The 22,145-nt window shown below is 39.5% G+C and overlaps 1 protein-coding gene across 1 annotated transcript in view; it reads left to right on the top strand.

Moving 5' to 3' along the window:
* Positions 1–18,780, top strand: part of HELLS (helicase, lymphoid specific) — a 44,875-nt gene extending 26,095 nt beyond the window's left edge. The window contains exons 16-22 of the mRNA XM_070944914.1: positions 4,748–4,831; positions 4,914–5,033; positions 6,379–6,495; positions 8,520–8,679; positions 10,833–10,929; positions 11,312–11,388; positions 18,698–18,780. Of these exons, the coding sequence (XP_070801015.1) occupies positions 4,748–4,831; positions 4,914–5,033; positions 6,379–6,495; positions 8,520–8,679; positions 10,833–10,929; positions 11,312–11,388; positions 18,698–18,780 (738 nt within the window). The remainder of the gene's footprint in view (positions 1–4,747; positions 4,832–4,913; positions 5,034–6,378; positions 6,496–8,519; positions 8,680–10,832; positions 10,930–11,311; positions 11,389–18,697) is intronic.
* Positions 18,781–22,145: the final 3,365 nt, after the last annotated feature.

The raw sequence follows: 22,145 nt of genomic DNA, 5'->3' as shown, positions 1-22,145 counted from the left end.
CTAGTCTTCTGGTTTCCAGCGCACCAACTGGTCTTCGCGGGCACCAGAGCACCCGAAAACGGCCTGAAAAACAGCCAAAACACAGGCAATTTTGGGGGGCCGTTTTTGGGCCAACCCAGCCAAAAAATGCATGCGCCAGCTAGCTGGCATGCATATGCGTGCTGGAAACAGACCAGGCGGCTGGCGCGCGCATGCACTCCAGCCAGCTGGTCTTAAAGTTTCCGGCGTTCCAGCGTGTGCACATGAATGCACACACATTCCAGTTTGGGCACTCGGTGCCAAAACGGTTCACCATCACTACTCTAGTGAATGGTACAATGGAGAAAAAAAAAAGAAGAGATAAGTGTTGGGAAATTATGCAACATTCTGAATGAATACAATCCAGGGAACAAAATACTTTGTTAAGTGACATGAATTGGTGGGAACAAGACAGGAGAGTGGCAGAAAAGTTATGGATCTTTGGGAGGCCAGGAATAAATAAATGGGGAATGGTAAGTAGAAAAATATGCAGCTACTTAAGCGTAAGCCTGTTTATGCATGCGTAAGGCAAAGGAAGGAATATAAAACTTAAAAGCATTATTTGATTAGTAAGGATTGAAGAGAGGTTGTAAGTGTGGGAGAGATCATTATTTGGGAGTGGGAATGGGGAATAGGAAAGAAGCAAAAAATTAAAAACAGGGAGAATACAATGACTTCAGGAAGAGCCCCACATGAAAAAAAAAATCATGATTTGATTAATCTGGGGAAAGAATGAATACAAGGAAATGTGTGGAAGCTACATGGAACAGAGTGGAAATAATGACAAAACAGGTATGTGGAATTGTGCTAAAAGGAAGTAAAAATAATGATTATCAGAATGATGAAGTAGAAAAGGATTTGGGTGAGGGTTTTGCGTGTAACAAAATACTGCAAAAATAAGGGTGAAAGAAAGATAATATGTGTAGAGAAAAAGGGAAAGGAGGGAATGCTGGGAAGATTCTAGATGACACAGGAATAGCAGTGATGTGTTAAAAAGTGGAACTGAAACTTAATACCATCATTGTTAATGTCTAATAAGCATTGATTAAAAGCTGTGCGAAAGTTAGAAAATGGTAAGCTGCAGGTATAGGCAGTGTAGCTGGAGAAATGTTACACTGGTTTGATTCTGGGGGGAGCTGTGTGCCTTATTTAATCTGTAAAAAGCAGAGACATCACCCTGCCAACAAAAGTGCGTAGAATCAAGGCTATGGTTTTCTCAGTTGCAATGTATGGTTGTGAAAGTTGGACATAAGGAAGGCTGAGCATCAAAGAATTGAGGCCTTTGAACTCTTGTGCTGGAGAAGACTCCTGAGAGTCCCTTGGACCGCAAGGCAATCAAACTGGTCAGTCCTAGAGGAGATCAACCCTGACGGATCTTTAGAAAGCCAGATCCTGAAGATGAAATTCAAATACTTTGGCCACCTAATGAGAAGGAAGGACTCACTGGAGAAGAGTCTTAATGTTGGGAACGATGGAGGGCAAAAGAAGAAGGGGACGACAGAGAATGAGGTGGCTGGATGGAGTCACCGAAGCAGTAGGCATGAGCTTAAATGGACTCCAGAGGATGGTAGAGGACAGGAAGGCCTGGAGGAATGTTGTCCATCGGGTCACGATGGGTCGGACACAACTTTGCAACTAACAACAACAACAACAATGGATATTGCGTTTGTGGATGTAGATGCAATATGAGATTAGAATGTCACCGTTGCTCACCTGTATTGCACAAACAGGTATGCAAAACATACAGGGTGTTAAGTGTATCTGGAAAGATGTTTGGCAGAATTTTGATTGAAAAAGGTGGCAAACCGCAAAATTGGGGGAAGAGCAAACTAGCTTTTCACTAGACTTGAGGGTATACAAATTAGATTTTTGCCAGGTCATGCAGAAACTAGGAGAAGATAATCTTATTGGACATTTGTTTATTTAGAGCAGTGCTTCCCAGATCTGGGTAAATAGTCCAAAATTGGGTAAAAGTGTTTTTTCTTTGGTAACTGTATGCAAACTCATTACCAGATCACAACATGGATATGTAAATTGACAAAAGAGTTTTATCCACATTGGGGAAAAAGGATTTTCTGATCGTTGTTTGAGTAATGAGGGAAAGGGTTTGGAATTGATTTTAAAAATATAGGTAGATAGATAGATAGAATTCTTTATTGGCCAAGTGTGATTGGACACACAAGGAATTTGTCTTTGGTGCATATGTTCTCAGTGTACATAAAAAGAAAAAATACATTCGTCAAGAATCATAAGGTAACAAAACTTAATGATAGAATAGAATAGAATAGAATAGAATAGAATAGAATAGAATAGAATAGAATAGAATAATAGAATAGAATAGAATAGAATAGAATAGAATAGAATAGAATAGAATAGAATAGATTTTTTTATTGGCCAAGTGTGATTGGACACACAAGGAATTTGTCTTGGTGCATACGCTCTCAGTGTACATAAAAGAAAAGATACGTTCATCAAGAATCATAAGGTACAACACTTAATGAGTCATAGGGTAGAAATAAGCAATCAAATCATACTAGGAAACAATATTGTAAGGATACAAGCAACAAAGTTACTGTCATACAGTCATAAGTGGGAGGAGGTAGGTGATAGGAACGATGAGAAGATTAATAGTAATAGTAATGCAGACTTAGTGAATAGTTTGACAGTGTTAGGGAATTATTTGTTTAGCAGAGTGATGGTGTTCGGGAAAAAACTCCTTGTATCTAGTTGTCTTGGTGTACAGTGCCCTATAGTGTCGTTTTGAGGATAGGAGTTGAAACAATTTATGTCCATATAAATGTCCATATAAATATAAATAAATGTAACAGTCTCAGAAGGATGAAGCAAATTGCCTTGAATTGTAAAATATTTTGCATGAATATTTGTTGTTGGATACAACAAGAGAAATTATGGTGAAAATAAAAAATACGTTAGAACTGAATACTTAGTGAATGCAGCATGGAGCAGTCAAGGATACCTCCTGTCTACACTTTTACTTCCATAATTATACTGATAAAATATATTCCTGCCTTCAAGATCATCCAATTTTTTTATTCCAAGTGAAGGATTTTCCTGTATTTAAGTAAGTTTTTATTTATAATAGCAATCCCATTCAACAGTAACTAGGCAATTATAAATATTTATAAATATTCAGGACACTTATATTTGTAGACCACATCAATTCTGTTAACAGCTGTTATTTCAGTTATCAGGTATTTTGTCTATTAACCAAAAAGACATACTTGCCAGAATTAGAATCTCTGGAAACCGCTTGGTTATTTGTGTCAGAAACATCACAATTAAAATAAGGCATACTATATGACAGTGATGGCAAATCTTTTCAGCACTGAGTGCCCAAACTGGAACGCGCGTGCATATGCGCACACTGGAGCACCGGAAACCAGAAGACCAGCTGGCCGGCACACGTATGCCTGGTTTTTTGGCTATTTTGGGGGGGGGGTTTCAGGCCCTTTTTCGGGGGCGTTTTCTGGGCCTTTTTGGGGGTGAGAGAGTTTTTTGGCTGTTTTTGACCTGAAAAATGGCCTGGTTTTTTGCTGTTTTGGGGGCTATTTTGAGGCCATTTGGGGGGCCTTTTTCGTGACATTTTCAGGCTGTTTTGGGGGCCATTTTCAGTCCGTTTTTCAGAAACCAGAAGAGCAACTGATGATGGCGTGCGTGCCCACAGAGAGGACTCAGCATGCCACCTCTGGCACGTGTGCCATAGGTTCACAATCACAGCTATATGACATAAAATTTAAAATATGAAACACAAGATTAAAATATATACAAATTAAACAGGTCTTGCCCAGAAACTGGCAACGTTGTGTTCTGTTGTGCTATCATGAGGTCCTCAAGTATACACTGATCGTAACACAAAGGATGTGTATATGTAGTGTTGTTGTCTGCATGTCGCCACAATCGCAAAGAGCAGAAGCCATCGGACAGCCCCATTTGTTCAGAGTGTCTCTGGATCTTGTTGTACCAGTGCATAATGTATTCAACAATTTTCATATTTCCCAGCTTTTGTCAGACCCAGGTGCCAGCTCCTCCGTTGGTTCTATTCAGTGTTGGTTCTTTGTAGCTTTCCATAGATCCACTCCGCTTTTCAATTCTGCAAAGTCTTCCATTAACCTAAGGAAGCTTTTCCTGGAATTTTAGACTACCGTATTTTTCGGAGTATAAAACACTCCGGACTATAAGACACACCTACCTTTTTTGGGGAGGAAAAACAAGGGGAAAAAATCTGCCTCTGCCTCCCAACAATTTGCCTCCTTGCAGCAAACAGCAGAGACTGAAAATGGGGCACGCAGAGGCAGCAATTGGCAATGGCAATCCCTGCAGCCTGAAACAGCTGATGGTCGGGAGGCCGATCCAACTGACAATCAGTTGCTTGTGCTAATCAGGCTGTACTGAAACTGAAACAGGCTGTTTGCTGCAAAGAGGCAAATTGCTGGGAGGCAGAGGCCAAAGGGTTGGGGCCAGCGGGTGGGCGGGGCTACATTTGGTGTATAAGACACACCCAAATTTTCACCCTCTTAGGGGGGAAAAGTGAGTCTTATACTCCGGAAAGTACACTATGTCTTTCTTTGCTGTTCTCTGATGATAATGGAAATGAGACCATATTTACAAATGTTCCTTTCTAAAGGCCAGGAAAAGCAGCTTTTTAAAAGCACTATGTATATTATATTCATAAAACAGCTTTTGTTGTTGTTTCCCCTCTCATATGAAGGTGGATGAGGATCTAGTGAAGAATTCTGGAAAAACATTACTCTTGGATCGCATGTTACCAGAACTAAAAAAGCGAGGACACAAGGTATTGCTTTTGAATTTAGGGGGGGGGGGGGAGGACCCATACCTCTGAGATAAGTTAACTAAGTAATATTTCCTCAATTTAGGTGGTGCTGTTTTCACAAATGACCCAAATGTTGGATATTTTGATGGACTACTGCTATCTGAGAGATTACCAGTTTAGTCGTCTGGATGGAAGCATGTCTTATGCAGACAGAGAAGAAAATGTAGGTGATTTTTTCTCTCAGAAACATTCACCCGAGTTGCTTAGTTTTTCTAAGATTTATCAAGAAAACAAGCTGTGGGAGTAAGCTATTTGGCTTCAACTTATCCTCTGTAAATATAATTGGAAAGCCTCTGCAATCCTGTTACTCTATTTTGGAGAGATGTTGTTGACATGATAATGTTATATATTACCAGGGTGGATTTGATTTAAATCAAGTCGGTTTAAATCAAGTCGGTTTAAATCACTAGTAAAAAAGGCTTGATTTAAATCAACTTGATTTAAATCATAATTTTTAAAGAGCAACTGTCATCTCTGTCCCATAGCGGCTCCTCCTCTGACCTGCTGTTGACTCACTGACAGTCCCATTCACTTTAATGGGACAGCTGGTGATGTGGCAGTGACACAAGGTGAGGGACCCGGTGGGCAGCAGGTGAGTGGATGCCCGCTAACAGGCGCTGCCATTATGGATCTGAAATGACAGGTGCTCTTTATTTCCTATTTAGCTTACAGAGCTTGGATTCATTGAATGAGTTTACCAAAAATGTAAATATTGCAGTATATACAGCCTCATGCTACATAACTAAGCTCCATTTTATGCTGAATAAACCAAATTACTAATGTATCTTAAATAGAAAACTATCTTTAGATAGATTTTTACTCCAAAAGCATTTTATTAAAATAAATTTGATAAAAATAAAAAAACCCGAATTTAAATTTTAAAAATCCAATTTTTTTTAATTATCAATTTTTATCCAGCCTTTATATTACTATAGAATTGCTGGAAATTAATATGGATTATGGTGTGGAAATTAGTGTGGATTGATGGATTATATCTTGAAACATACTTTTTTGATGAAAAATGTATCCAAAAATATTTAGATCAGTGTTTTTCAACCTAGGCAATTTTAAACTCTGCGGAGCTCAACTCCCAGAATTCCTCAGCCATGCTTAGTTCAAAATATAGGTTATCATGAATAATTGCAGATGTAAGAGCGTCATTTCAAATTAATTTTGAATTCCATGCCTCTTTTATTAAGTTTTTATTTGTTTGAATTTTTAAAATGTATCCTGTGATTTTATTTTTATTTTTTTATTTTTCAAACAATTTATTAGGAATTTTTTTTAAACTACTAAATTTTCCACTGTTTAACATATGTTCTTAACCTTCTCAACCCCAAAAACATTGTGAAATCTAGGAACATGCCAAAATGCAATTCTTCCTATAATTTTTTGTAGTTGAAGCAGAAAGGTGGCTAGAGGTTTCTTTCTATTTATTATCTTTAAGGACACAAGCATGCCGATTTTCCTAATTCATGTTAAACTTGGCAATATTCTACCTTTTATAGATGAAGAATTTTAACGCAGACCCTGACGTTTTTATATTTCTGGTGAGCACACGGGCTGGAGGTCTTGGCATTAATCTGACTGCAGCTGATACAGTCATAATTTACGACAGTGACTGGGTAGGTACTGTGTATTCTGACAGAAGTCCTGATCCCAAAGGACTGTATATTCAACTCCCATCAGTAGAGTACAGTTTTAGAATCCACTTGGAATTTAAGCTCTCCCTATGAAATCTGGTACAATCTTAGAATAAATGTGAATTAAATTAGTGAGAGCCAGTTTGGTGCACCGGCTAGAAATTGGGAGACTGTGAGTCCTGCCTTAGACACAAAGCCAGCTGGGTAACCTGGTAATAGCAATAGCACTTAGACTTACATACCGCTTCTTAGTGCTTTTACAGCCCTCTCTAAGCGGTTTACAGAGTCAGCATATTGCCCCCAACAATCTGGGTCCTCATTTTACCTACCTTAGAAAGGATGGAAGGCTGAGTCAACCTTGAGCCTGGTGAGATTTGAACTTCCAGTAATTGTAGGCAGCTGATGTTAATAACTGTTAATAAAGTGCTTTAGTCTGCCGCGCCACCAGGCTCTCTGCATTATTAAATGTAAGTCCTTTAAATGTAAAAGGACTAGAGGTAGTCCTTGGCTTACAACAGTTCATTTAGTGACTGTTCGAAGTTACAACATCACGGAAAAAAATGACTTATCAATTTTTTTCACATGACCATTTTACCATCCTCATGGTCCTATGTTCAAAATTCAGCTTGGCAACTGACCCTCATTTATGACAGTTGTTATGTTCTGAGGTCATGTATGATCACATTTTGCAACCTTCTGACAAGCAAAGTCAATGGGGAAGCCAGATTCACTTAATAACCATGTTGTGAACTTAATAACTGCAGTGATTCACTTAACATCTTTGGTAAGAAAAGTTATAAAATGGGGTGAAACTCGGTTAACTGTTTCACTTAGCAAGGAGAATTTAGGGGTTTAATTGTAGTCATAAGTCAAGGACTACCCTGTAGTGGTATGCCATTTAGAGTTCTGTAGCTTTTTCCGTAAGCATGCCAAATGCTATCAACCATAGATGCAATGTAATGTTTCTAACAAGACACTGACTGTCAAATTCAGAATTTAATTGGAGAATATTACATTTTTTCTTCTCCTCCTAATTAAAAGTCTCAGTTTAGCACCCTTCAAAAACAGGCAAAATAATTAGGTAGGAATAACAAAATTAACACAATTCAGTTCTTCTGTTGCCACTTAGTATGGGAGAATCCATAGCTATATGTACAGTTGTCAAAAATGCAGTCCACGGGATTATCAGTGATAAAATTTCATATGGAAGTTTGCTCTATTGCTTCCCTAGCAGTACTCGTGTTGCACTTTCTGCAATTTAACAGCCAGCAGAATCCATACTTGATGCCAAAGGAGAAGCTTTAAGTACCGAAAATGTCAGATTCATTTCTGTAATTTTTTTCCAGAATGTTTTTAAGCACATGTAAGAACAGGAAAAACTTATGCTTGTCACAATAATCAAGCATGAACAATGTTGAGCCCCAAAGCATCTTTAACATCTCTAACCAAACATAGGAGATCCTTGGAATTAAATAAAAATGTAGATATATAAATAATTTTAAATGATTAAAATCTCACAAACTCTCTTGTGATCCTTCAGCTTAGAATGGAAGGTTTCTTGGGGTCACCGAGCACTTGAAAATGTTGCATTTGAGAATAGACCAAAAGAAAAGTACTAAATATTTCTTGACATGCTTTAAAGATCAAGAAGCGTATAAAGTATTCAGAAATCTTAATAAAGACTATATAAAGAATCAGATTCAACAGGTAATTTGAAGCACGTGGAAGCGTGCATTTAGCACCTATTAGGAATGCTTTAAAGTAGCTGCATCTTCTTAGCAAGCACAGTTGCCTCTTCACTTGATATGTGGTGTGTGTTATTATTGCAATGGGTTGTAGATATAAGTCAAAGTCAGTTCTCACCATCTCTCAGAGAATGTTTCCCCCAATTTGTTAACAAGTCAGAAGTTCTTTTTCCTAAGAAGAATTGTTTACATGGAGATGAAAAGATAAATCTGATGTTCATGTGCCATTAAATATTAAATTCATATATTTTCTTTTCATAGAACCCTCAGTCTGACCTTCAGGCACAAGACCGATGTCACAGAATTGGTCAGACAAAGCCAGTGGTTGTATATCGTTTTGTAACCGCAAATACCATTGACCAGAAGATTGTGGAGAGGGCTGCTGCCAAAAGGAAATTAGAGAAGCTGATTATCCACAAAAGTTAGTAATATCTACAGTCCTTCGAAATCACGTTCACAATTTTTGTTGGACCGCTTGCTATGAGATTTTGCTAGTTGACATTACTATGCCTTTAATAGTCTTCCATTTAAAGGCCGTTTGTTTCTTTATTGACACAGCCAACAGGGCAGCCTACAAGGACAATCTGTCAAAAACAACACAAAACATAAAATATAAATCATTACTGAAAGCCCTTACTAACATTTTTCAAACAAATAGGACCCTGGGTTCTAATTCCAGTCCTATGGAGAATTTTTTACAGCTCGGGAGTAAACTAGGAGAAGATTCTCTCCGGCATCCTTGACAATGGCCTTCTATATCCCAGAAGCTCAAACATCTTAAGAGAGACATTTCCTGCATATGTCCCATAGGCTCATTATGAGACAGATACGTTTTTTTAGGCAGCTAAACTATGTGGCATTTCAAGCTTTAAAAATCAAAAGCAACAGTTTATATTGTTCCTGTAAAACAAATGGCATCATGGCTAAACTTTTAATATAGTTAATTAATTCAATATCAAGTTGCTACATTTTGAACCAATTGAAGCCAGAATGTTTGCTTCAAAGGGTAGCCTAAGAACTAGTAGATTGTTAGCACAGGTGAAATCTAACAGGTTCTAACAGGTTCTGGAGAAATTTTGAGTAGTTCGGAGAACCAGCAAATACCACCTCTGGCTGGCCAAAGAGTGTGGTGGGAATTGAGATTTTGCAATACCCTTCCCCTGCCACACACACCAAGCCATGCCCACAGAACCGGTTGGGGAAAAATTTGCATTTCACCCCTGATTGGAAGTATATTTATGATGTAATCAAAACATGGATGTTACTAGAGTTGTCAGGTTTAGACTAGATTGCAGCTGGGAGGCTAAATGTACTTGTGTAAAAACTTTAAAAATTCAGTATCTCTGAATTCTACTAATAACTGCAGCAAAGACCAAGGAACTAGAGAATAGTCTGGTTCCTTCAAACCTCTCTGGATAAGGTGAGAAATTGTTGGTATGTGTTCTGGATGGCTGCTCTTCTCAAGGAGATTGCAGGAGAGTGATTTTTCACAGGTTTGAAATCCAGGAAACGGTGGGATAAGCCATTTTGCTCACTACAGCAGAGAATTTTAAAAGAAATTCAATTCATAATTTCAAAAGTGAACACTAGAGGAGGCTAAAAATTATAGGTGGAGGAAAGATTTATAAAACTTAAAAATGTTCTAATGATGCAAATACATAAGGAGACTTTTGAAAAACTGAATCAGATAAAAGTAGCTACAGTATCAACAATGTCAATAATGATGCCAGCTTCTATGGATACATTTTGTCCAAAAGATGGCATTGAGAAAAAAAAACAGATTTAGAACAAATTTTATCTGACATTATAGTATTAAAAATTGATTTACAACTGACAAGCCAAGAGAATGACTTAGACAAGGATGCTTCACTGGATCTACAAAAAAAACTGACTGAGACTTTAAAATTTAAGGGAAATACAAATGATAAACCAAAAGAGTGATCTGTATAATTTTTTCTTGCTGGGTTTACCAAGAGACTTAACTAAAATTTTAAAGAATTATGTGCAATGGGACAAAGAACAAATTAAGAGTTTAATTAAGAAATTAAGACAAATCAAATCCTCAAATCTGACTATTAGACTGAGCTAAAAATTAAGACTGTTAGAAGTAAAGGGAAGGAATATCAAGTTGATTTATTTGATCAAATTTAAAACAAGATATGTTGTTACTTCTGGCAACCCTTTCAGACATTCTGTTGACACTACGACTGAAAAGACTATATTTGTAAGCTTAAAAGGGTTAACAGAAAAGTGGATATTAACAAAGTCTGAACATGCAGGAGGCCAACTTCCATTTTTGGCATCCATGTTTATGATTACAAAAAACTTTAATTTTCCTTGGCTTGCAAGATCCAGGAATAATATCAAATAATCTGAGGGGCATACTCTATAATAATGCCAAGAAGCTCCTTTTGGAAAATATTTATGTTTGCATTAATTTTCTGTAAGTATAATTCTATCATTCTTCTATTTTAGAATTACAAAAATGACTGTCAGTTTATACAGGATATTTTTTTAAAAAAATCACTGACAGTGCTGTCAATAAAGGTATATTTTTTCTTGTTTCCCTTTAAGATCAGTTCAAAGGCGGTAAATTTGGAATAAACCAGTCAAAGAGCTGCTTAGATCCCAAAGAGTTAATAGAATTGCTGCAATCCAGGGATTATGACAGGTATGATCTGTTTGCTTCCTTATTGATTTGATTTATTTTCTATTTTTTTTTTCTTTTTGTAGTTCAAGGTGGCATACATAGCCCTTTGTCCTCCTGTTATCCTACAACATCCACCCGGTGAGGTGAGGTGAGCTGGGTTGGGTTAAAGCAGAGTGACCAGCCCAACATCCAGCAAGTTTCCATGGCTGAGGATAGACCAGAACCTGAATTTCTCCATTCCCGGTCCAAGCCCTTAATCATGACATCACACTGGCTCCCCACACGGAACAAATGATTACATGAAGGAAGCATTTTCACAAATAAAGCTAAAGTCATTGCCAAGAAGTTAAGCCCTTAAATACAAGAGAACTTAATAAAAATATTTCATTCTTTCTTTTTCTAGAGAGATTAAAGGTTCAAGAGAAAAAGTAATAACTGACAAAGATTTAGAGCTACTGCTGGACAGAAGTGACCTTATCAGTAAGTATTGAATATATTAGTATGCCTTCTGTTTTATTCAGTGGTGGGATGCTACTGGTTTAACTACCGGTTTGGTGAGCGCATGTGTGCGCTTAAGTCACTTGCACGCAGCGCTGAAAATGGAGCATTTAGAAGCTCAGCTGTTTAATTTCCAAGGCAGCAACTGTAAGTAGAACAGCGAGGGGGGGGAAATCAGCTGTGCCGCGTGATTGAGATGGGCCACAAAGCAGGAAATAAAGGACAGGATAGGGCGAGTGGGTGGGGCCAACTGATTGTTGGAGCTACCAGTTCGTCCGAACTGGCTGAATTCCACCTCTGGTTTTATTGCATTCTTTTAAGAAATTCATTCTAAATATCAGTTTATATGTAGTACTGAGGTGGTGAGCACTAGTATGTTTATGAATATCCGTCTTGCTCTCTCCAGGTTATTAGAGCCATTTAGCTCTCTGACATATATCACAGTAGCCACATATAAACACAGTACAGCCTTCCTTCCACGGTATGTCCTGCTCACACCATATTGAAAGTCTTTTTTTTTTCAGTATGCAAGGAACAAGAAAGTCAAGGAAACGATAGGTCCACTAATGGAAGCAGATAGCAAGAAGGTGCCAGGCAGCAGGGAGAAAGCAAAACTGCTTAATCCCTTTTTGCATCTTTTTATGCAAAAGGAAAAAATAGCCCAACTTACCAAGAGCAACCTTGAGGGAAATAGAACAAGTATACAAATCCAGATAGGCAGGGAAACAGTAAGAGAATACCTATCCACCCTGAACTGAATTCACCTGGAACAGTTGCTTTGCATCTGAGGTGGTATTCAGCCGGTTCAGACCGGTTCTGGTGAACCGGTAGCAGAGATTGTGGGTTGGCCCCGCCCCGGCTCTATGCCATCCTATGTAGCTACGTTTTTGAGACCAGGCACATGCACGGAAGATGCGTGTACAAGCAAGGCGCACATGCGCAGCAAACCACTGGTAAAAATAAGTGAAACCCACCGCTGATCCCAGGGTATTGAAGGAGGTGGCAGATGTAATCTCAGAGCCACTGGATATAATCTTTCAAAGCCCGCGTAGGACAGGGGAGCTACCAGAAGACTGGAAAAGAGCTGATGTGGTTTCAGTCTCTAAAAAGGGAGAAATGGATCCACGAAGTTATAGGCCAATTAGCTTGACCTCAATACCCGGGAAAATCGTGGAAAAGATAAGCAGAAGATTTGTGAGCACCTAGAAATGAACAAGATTATTAAGAATAAGAATAATTTTATTTCTATACCGCCCTTCTCCCGAAGGACTCAGGGCGGTGTACAGCCTATTAAAAGCACAAGACAAACATCAATTAAAATTATTTAAAATTATTAAATAATTCAGCTCAATTTAAAACCCCAGAAATGTAAAACATCCAATTTAAAATTATTATGTTGATAGCCCGGCTTGGCGGGAGCAGCATGTTCGTTAAAAATATCTTATGCCAAACACACTTTATATCCTTCTTCGATAAAGTGACTAAAGTAGTGGACCAGAGAAATTCTGTGGTCATAGGATACTTGGACTTCAATAAGACCTTTGACAAGTAGACCACAAACTACTTCTTGGTAAGGATGGACGCTACTATCACCAAATGGATTCAAATTGGCTGACCAACCACACCCAGTGTGTAGTCCTGAATGGAACTACATCTACATGGAGGGAATCATGCAGTAGGTTCTGTTCTGGGCCCAGAACAGTCAAGGTTCTATTTTGGGCCCAGTGCAACATATTTATAAATTATGTAGATGAGAGGATAGAAGAGTAATTCATATTTTTAGATGACACCAAGCTGGGGGAAATTGCTAACGCTTTGAAAGATAGACTCAAGATTCAAAAGGATCTTAACAGACTCGAGTCCTGGGCCCTATCTAATAAGATGAAGTTCAGTGGTGAGAAAAGTAAAGTCCTGCACTTAGGCAGGAAAAACCAAATCCATAGGTATGGAATAGGTAGTATCTGATTCAAAGAGTAAGCCAATGCAGTCATTGGTTGCATCAACAGAGATATAATCAAGATCTCAAGAAGTGATATCTCTTTATACCATATTAGTATTGTTCTATGTTGTATTGTATTGTATTGTATTGTATTGTATTGTATTGTATTGTATTGTATTGTATTGTATTGTATAGTGCAGGGGTGGGCAAATGTGGCCCTTTTACAACCTGTGGACTTCAACTCCCAGAGTTCCTGAGACAACTGTCTCAGGAATTCTGGGAGTTGAAGTCCACAGGTTGTAAAAGGGCCACATTTGCCCACCCCTGGTATAGTGTATAGTGCAGGGGTGTGAAACTTAAGGCCCATGGTTCGGATCCGGCCCATGGGGTGCTTAAAACTGGCCCACAGGGCCACCCTGGATGCAGCGAAGGATCAGCCCGCGGTGCCTCTTCCAGCGAAAAGTGAGGTTGGGGGGGGGGGACACACAGGGCCCTCCTGAGCTCCGTTTTTGGCCTCAACAGCCACCTACAGCCCTCTGCAAGCTAAAACAGAGCTTGAGGGGCTGCACATGGTGCTCCAGAGCTCTGTTTTCAGCTGCAACAGCCCTCTGCCAGCAAAATCCCATTTCACACACCACCACCACCCCAATCTTTGTTTTCACTGGCAGAGGGCTGCAGGAGGCCATCACGGCACAAGTGACGTCGAGCTGGCCACGCCCCTATCCCCCTCGAGGTCAAACACAACCCTGATGCGGCCCTCAGTGAAATTGAGTTTGACACCCTGTGTATACTGTGTAGTATACCTAGTATATTGTACAGTACAGTACAGTACAGTACAGTAATAATGGGTGAAAGCATGTTAAAGAGGGATCTAACCTAGAAATAAGGAGAAATTTCCTTACAGCGGGAACAGTTAATCAGGGGAATAGTTTGTCTCCCAAAGTTATGAATACTCCATCACTTTTCAAACTTTTCAGGTTTTCAAAAATAGACTGGTCAACCATTTGACCAGGATTATATAAAACCTGCTGCCTTGAGCAGGGGATTGGACTAGAAGACTTCTAAGGTCCCTTTCAGCCCTATGTTCTGCCCACATATTACATGTATGTAGTTTCCCTAAAGTAAGGTTGCCAGCTTCTGGGTTAAGCCACAGCAATATAAAATTATTTGTTTCCAAGCTAAAATAATCTGTATTTGTATCCCAGCCAGTGAAATGGGATTAAACATTTACTACTAGGTTTCCAGTTACATCTCAGATCTTTCCTTCTTCTAATGTCCACCAACAAATCTTTCTCCTGATGTGTGTGTGTGTGTGTGTGTGTGTGTATGTGTGTGTGTGTGTGTGTGTGTGTGTGTGTAGAGAGAGAGAGAGATTGCCTAGAGATGTCCAATGTAATGCAGAGGTTGAAAAGCCCCAGGCAACTGTCTCCGAAGGCTGGTGTGTCTCTGCCCCCCACCCACCCCAATTTATCTCACTCACTAGGAGGAAGCAGGAATTTCCTTTCCTTACAGCAAAGAATGTGTGGCAAGTATGTCTGGAATGGAAAATTCATTCAGAACTGGTCATGCACTCTGATGCTCTGCACTGCAGCCAAATTAATATTGTGCCAAGTTATGTGGATATAGTAACCTTTCCATTTAAGAGATACTGGTTTGTTTATATACAGAATTTAATTCTGCAATGTATAAAACCCCACCTGCCATTTTACCGTCTGCTTTAAAGGGTACTCCTGTGCCCTGATTTAGTCCATTAGGTGATTCCTCCCCCCCCCAGTAATCAAGCTCTATATGGCTATTTTTAGTGTGTAAATGGAGATATAATTGACTGGTGTACGGGTAAAGAGAATCAGAAGGAAGGGTCTGTCAGAGCACACCATCAGCAATACATCCCTTAGAATTGTGATGGCGAACCTATGGCACACGTGCTGGAAGTGGCATGCAGTGCCCTCTTTGATAGCACGTGAGTCATTGCCCCAGTTCAGCTCTACTGCGCATGCACACACGCCTCACACCAACCAGCTGGTCTTTGGGTCTCTGCCATGCATGCGCAAGGGGCAAGGTACATGCAGGGGTGTGCATGCACGGAGGGGCGCATGCAGGGGCTGTGCACATATGCGCAGGGTGCATACACGGGGCTGCGTGCACATTGCATCTTGGGGGTTCGGGTGTACGCTATGGTCCGGAAAAGGTTAGCCATCACTACCTTAAAAGGATGTTCCTTTGAAAAACATCCAGAAGAGTAATCAGCATTTATCCAAATTAAGCTGCCCATCTACACTTCCTTAGCCCAACCATACTTACAGATATTCTGCTGTTTTTGGCAACTCTAGAAATTACATAAGCAGCAATTTAACTGAAATGTAGTCCCCAAGTATCTCATCTATGTGGTACTCACAAATTTAAGGCAATTTTGATGCATGCAGTAAGATGGAGAATTGAGACTTGGGAGTGGAACGTTTCCATTTAGAAATGCTGAGATTTGCTGGTGAGTATAAAACAGTGGGTTTGCGGGCACTTAGAAAAAGCCCAGTATAATTACTAGAGGCCAGCAAAGGGTTGTTAAAAATAGACTCTGCCAAACAAATTTTACTCTTACGACAAGGTGATTAATATATCAAGAGAAGGCAGTGGACACAATTGACGTAAACATAAGATATTTGATAAAATTGGCTAGAGCCGCCACCTTGTTAAAATGGAACAATGTGGGATAAATGGTCTTAGTACCATATAGATTGATTCATAGTTGGTTATACAAATGTGCTCAATGCATGCTCCTTCATGGATCCATTTCTACATGGAGAGAGGAGTGCAACGGGGTTATTGTTGTTAGTTGCGAAGTGTCTGACCCATCGTGACCCCATGGACAACATTCCTCCAGGCCTTCCTGTCCTCTACCATCCCCCGGAGACAATTTAAGCTCACGCCGACTGCTTCAGTGACTCCATCCAACCACCTCATTCTCTGTCGTCCTTTTGCCCTCAATCATTCCCAGTATTAGGCTCTTCTCCAGTGAGTCCTTCCTTCTCATTAGGTGGCCAAAGTATTTGTGTTTCATCTTCAGGATCTGGCCTTCTAAAGAGCAGTCAGGGTTGATCTCCTCTAGGACTGACCGGTTTGATCGCCTTGCAGTCCAAGAGACTCATAGGACATTTTTACAAATGATTTTGATAAGGGGGTAGATAGGGCATTCATCAAATCTATGGAGGACACAAGCCTGGGCAATTGCTAACATCTTAAAAGACAGACTGGAGGTTGGGGAGCCCTGCTTTACAGCACTCTTGAGTGGTTTACACTGTCAGCATATTGCCCTCAACAATCTGGGTCCTCATAGCCGGTCAAGTACAAATTTCTGGATGTGGACAGAGTTAGCCTACAATGCTACATTCTGACCACTGCACCACCACAACTTCTATATAGCAATAGCACTAGACAACTTCACAGTGCTTTACAGCCCTCTCTAAGCGGTTTACAGAGTCAGCCTATGGCCCCCAACAATCTGGGTCCTCATTTTACCGACCTCGGGAGGATGGAAAGCTGAGTCAACCTTGAGCCAGAGAGAATCGAACTGCTGACAGCCAGCAGTCAGCAAAAGTAGCTGCAATATTCTATGCCAGTCCATGGCTCAGTGGTTATATAAACAGTGTGATGATAACTACTCTGTACTGCACTGGCCAGACCAACCAGCTTTGACTGATTGCCACAGTATAAGAAGAATGCTGAGGAACTGGAAAGAGTGCACAGGAGAGTAACAAAAATGATGAAGGACTGGAAGAATAGAATTAGGAAGAATAGTTAAACTGGGTGTGGCCAGCGCAAAGAATGAAGGGAGACCTGATAGAGATCTTCAAGATACTTGAAGGGCTTTTCCCACAAAGAGGGTATGGATTACAGTGTCCATCATTGAAGGCTTTTTCATAGGGCACAGAGCTGAGTCTATGTAAAATTAATACAGTATAAAACTATTCCTTTTTTAATTAACCAAAATGCCCCCTTTATGGAAAATGAATCTTTTAGACCTCACAAATTCTATCACCAGATCTTTAGGATGGGCAAATACTTGGTGGAGATGGATTGGTATTAAATTAAGGTAAAAATATGGGGTAACAACATATATTTATCAGGAAGCCCCAGAGTATAGGAAAATACTATTTAAATGACCCAGTTGAAGACCTACACAGTCTCAGTGACAGTATAATGCCTACACTATAGGAAAGAATTATTGGAAAAGGCAACAAATAGCATTATAAATGCCTCTAAGGACAGGGAAGGGCCTGTATTGATTAAAGACAAACACCAAAGTTATTGGTCTACTCAATTTAAATTGTTTCTTTGTGTCACTTATCAGACATTCGTAGATTTCCAAATCTTCCTACATTATGTTCCAAAAAAATGTAAGTGTTTTTAATAAGGATCAGAACCTTGAAATGGTAAAACATTGGCTGTCATTTCAATAAATGGCTATGGGATGAGTTTTCTTTTAGACAACTTTTTCCTATAGCAATAAATGTGCATTCAAATGTGAAAAGGAGCAGAGTTTTGTCTCTGTTCCTGAAAGTAATAGACCCACCTCAAAAGGTCTATTAAATAATGATCGCCTCAAAATAATGGAGTTTAAATTCCACACGAAAAATGATGGCATTTTCAGACATTTAAGAAGCCGGATTTTATTTATTCATTTAATTATTTATTTAATTATTTGTCAACAAGTACAAGGAACAAATATCAATATAGACATAGACACATGAAAATTGGCACAAATAAATGAATATAAATAAGAAAAACATAGCCATAAGCACATAAAATGAGTACATATAAATGGGAACAGTAGGACAGGCATTAGGCACGCTGGGGCATTTATGCACGCCCCCTTAGGGACCTCTTAAGAAATGTGAAAGGTCCACGGTAGACAGTTTAAGGTAAAAGGTATGGGGATTAGAGAAATTTAACAAGATCGGGTAGATCTTTACTACTCTATTGCTGAAGTCGTATTTTCTGCAATCAAGATGAGAGCGGATTACATTTAGTTTGTATCTATGGATAGCCCTTGTGTTACTGTGGTTGAAGTTAAAGTAGTCATTAACAGGACGTTATGGTAGATAATCTTGTGTACTAAGCTTAGGTCGGAATGTAGACGGCATAGTTGAAAGTTATCAAGGCCTAAAATTTCAAGCCTGGTGGTATAAGGAATTTTATTGCGAGCAGAGTTGAGTATTCTTGTAAAATATCTCTGGACCCTCTCTAATGTATTAATGTCTGAAATACAGTGTGGGTTCCAGGCAAGTGAGCATTTTGTTTAAATGGATGTCTGCTGTTTGTGGTCCTCTGAGCTCTGTGTGCTTCATTTTCTTCCAGATCAGATGAAAACCTCTGAGAAACTGAAAGAAAAAATGGGCAAGTTTATGATGCTAGACAACACTGATGATCCTGGCATGTAAATTGTACTTCAGAATTTGGACAGTTAAATAATATTTCTATCCCTTTGTAATCTGAACCTTGGATACTCTTACAACAGTTACCTTATTGTTGGTCTCTGTTTCAAAAAGCATTATTGGCAAAAACTCTGAAGAATAAGTTGCTAAGTTTTTGTATATGGAAAGTGGGTTTTGCAGCCTCTTGTTGATACCTGAGAAATTTTTAGATTCTATTTTTGTCTTGAGTAGTTGGTAACTGGGTAATCTGTACACTTTACTGCAGAATTTCTGCTAAAGAAATTTTACTTCTAATTTTTTTACCTCTTGCTTTTAGTATGTTTAATGAACAGAAAATATTCAGAGTATTTGTTTACAACCCTTGATTGTACTACTACAGTTTGTGTTGACATTACAAATAAATGCTATTTTGCTTGAAAAGTTTTGTTTAATCACTGGTCCTGGCAAGAATTATTTACTTATTGTATATGAGTTGCAGTACAGCACATTTATCTGTCTCCTTTAGCTATTTTATTGTCATCAACTAATACTGTTTTTGTTTCTTTTTAATATTCTGTTTGGACATCTTTAAACTTTGTTGACAATAGTTTTGACATTCAAGTCACCTAAAAGAAGAGTTTCTTTTTGTATACATTTTGCCAGAGTTAAAAAATCAGGAAATTAATTGAAGGAGGCAGAATATTCAAACTTCTATTTGGATTCATGAAACTCTTTACATTTGCAAATTAGTTAAAAGATTAGAACAACTAAAATACTCAATAGCAAAAAGGAACAAAGGAGGGTTCAGAAGCTTGTTGAACACAAGGCCAAGAAAATGAATGAGTCTAATAATACGTATTTAAAAAAATACACAACAGCAACCGCATGGGGGAGACTGAACTGAGAATGGGGACCTGGCCCAAAATCACCAGGGAGCTTCAATATTTTAGGTTGGACTTGCAACTGATCTCTGCTGTAGATCAACAGCCCGCTTGTGACACATGGCTTATTCAGTCACGTCAAATTACAATTCATGAGTCCATGAATTCGTTATAACATCCAGTGTGATCCAGTTTAGAATTATCTCAGTGAAGAATATCACGTCTTTTTGAACCAAAACATTCATGATTATTTTTTGTCAGATTTTCAGTGTTCTGGAATTGAAAGAAGCAGACTCCAACACAGAGCAAGAATCCAAATTAAAGCAACTTAGACAGATGGCTTCTCAAGCTTTTGTTTTAATACATCCAATGAAGGGAAGTCCACCATTTTCTTGCATAATTAGTTCCATTACGAAACTGCTCTTATGATGAGTCATGGGAAAATACAGAATAACAGTTGGAAGGGACCTTGGAGGACTTCTAGTTCTGCTCAAGCAGGAGAGCCTATACCAAGGGTGTCAAAACTGGATTTCTTTGAGGGCTGGATCAGCATTTTAGTTCTCTCTGGGCTGCCCTGGGGGGGCAGGGAGACGGGACAGCCGCCTCCTGCAGCACCCCGTTTTAGTCAGCAGAGTGCTGCAGAAAGCCGTTCAGGTCGTGGGGGGCCTCCCCATTTTGGCCAGGATGCTGTAGGAGGCATCTGTCCAATTTCCCCCCCACACACATACTCCTTTTTTGGCCAGCAGAGTGCTGCAGTAGGCCATCCAGACCGGAAATGTGGTGCGGGGGACCCGCACGCAGCCCCCCCCCCTCACCCATCATGCCCTGTTTTGCCTGCCAGAGGTAACCACAGGCCGGTCCTTTGCTATTTCCAGACTGGCCCCGCAGGCCAGATTTAGGCACCCTGAATCCGGCCTGCAGGCCTTGAGTTTGACACCCTGGCCTATACCATTATGGACAAATGGCTGTGCAATCACTTTTTTAAAAACCCAAATGATAGGGCAGTTGCTATCCTACTGCTCTGAAGAACTGTAACAAGTATGTTGGTAGTATCTATCAGCTAGTGAAATATGCTGACTGCCAGGAGCAAGATCAGGGCAAGATAGAAGAATTTCCAAGACTTATCAAGTCCCTTTCCCACTGATACATATGGGGATAGATCAGAGGTGGGTTTCAGCAGGTTCTGACCAGTTCTGGAGAACCGGTAGTGGAATTTTTTTTTTTTTTATTGAAAAAGTTTTACAAAGAGCCTTGGTAGTACAAGGGTTTAAGGCACCCTGTTATTAAGCTGGTTATTAAGACCAGCTGCCTGCAATTACTGCAGGGTTCGAATCTCGCCAAGGCTCAAGGTTGACTCAGCCTTCCATCCTTTCTAAGGCAGGTAAAATGAGGATGACCCAGTTTGTGGGGGCAATAAGCTGACTTTGTATAAATATACAAAAGGATGAAGGCTATTGCTGAGATTGTAAGCCGCCCTGAGTCTTCGGAGAAGGGCGGCATATAAATCAAATTAAAAAAAATACATTTTCACCCCAATTTTCCCCCCTAACCCTCCCTAACCCCCCCTAACCCTCCCCTCCCCCCGGGACTTCCACAAAATATAATCCAAATCAAAGTCACATTTTATAAAACTTGAACCCCTCCGGTAGTGGAAATTTTGAGAACTTCCGAGAACCACCTCTGACTGACCCCACCCCCATCTATTCTCTGCCTCCCAAGTCCCAGCTGATTGGGAGGAAATGGGGATTTTGCAGTAACCTTCCCTTGGATTGGGGAGGGAATGGAGATTTTACAGTATCTTTCCCCTGCCACGCCCACCAAACCATGCCACTCCCACCAAGCCACGCCCACAGAATCAGTAAAAAATTTTGAAACCCACCACTGGGATAGATAATACTACACAGAACAGCTACAACCATATCACCACAGCCTTGAAACTTAAGAGCCTTAGGTGGTCATATCTTGATCATCTAAAATCAGGAAAAGAATCGGGAAAGAAATAATATTGAAGAGAAAAATTTAAAGTGCGCATAGAAAACAAAATGGAGATTTCGGAAATGTGTAATGAATTTCTGCAATTAAGCACAGAGGAGAAAATGTATGTGTGTATTTCTCTAAATGGCAGATTAACTTTATCTCTTCCTTTGATAGCATTGCTAATTTTGTAGATCAATGCCGTAGACATTATTAATCTTGGCCTCAGTGAAGCCTTTGAGCATCTGATGATGTCCTTAATAAAATAGTAGAATTAAGGGCTAGATGATATCATTCTCACAACTGCCTGAATAACCACACTCCAAATGTTATTAATAGATCTTGAGAAGTATTCATATGGAGTGTCATATGAATCCTATTACTTTGATGAGGGAGTTGACAGTTTATAGATGATAGAAATCTGGGAGGTGCAGTTTTAGAGGAAGCAGTTTAACAGAGAAATGTAATTTTCTACACCTGAGTAGAAAAATGAAAGACACAAAGAGAGATTTGGTGTCGCAGTAGTACAGGAGAGAG

The sequence above is a fragment of the Pituophis catenifer genome, unplaced genomic scaffold (genome assembly GCF_029215685.1).
Source record: "Pituophis catenifer annectens isolate HBS135680 unplaced genomic scaffold, rPitCat1.0.hap2 SCAF_6, whole genome shotgun sequence".
NCBI classification, from domain to species: domain Eukaryota; kingdom Metazoa; phylum Chordata; class Lepidosauria; order Squamata; family Colubridae; genus Pituophis; species Pituophis catenifer.
Note: the sequence above shows the minus strand (reverse complement) of the source record. Positions and strands in the feature narration are given on the sequence as shown.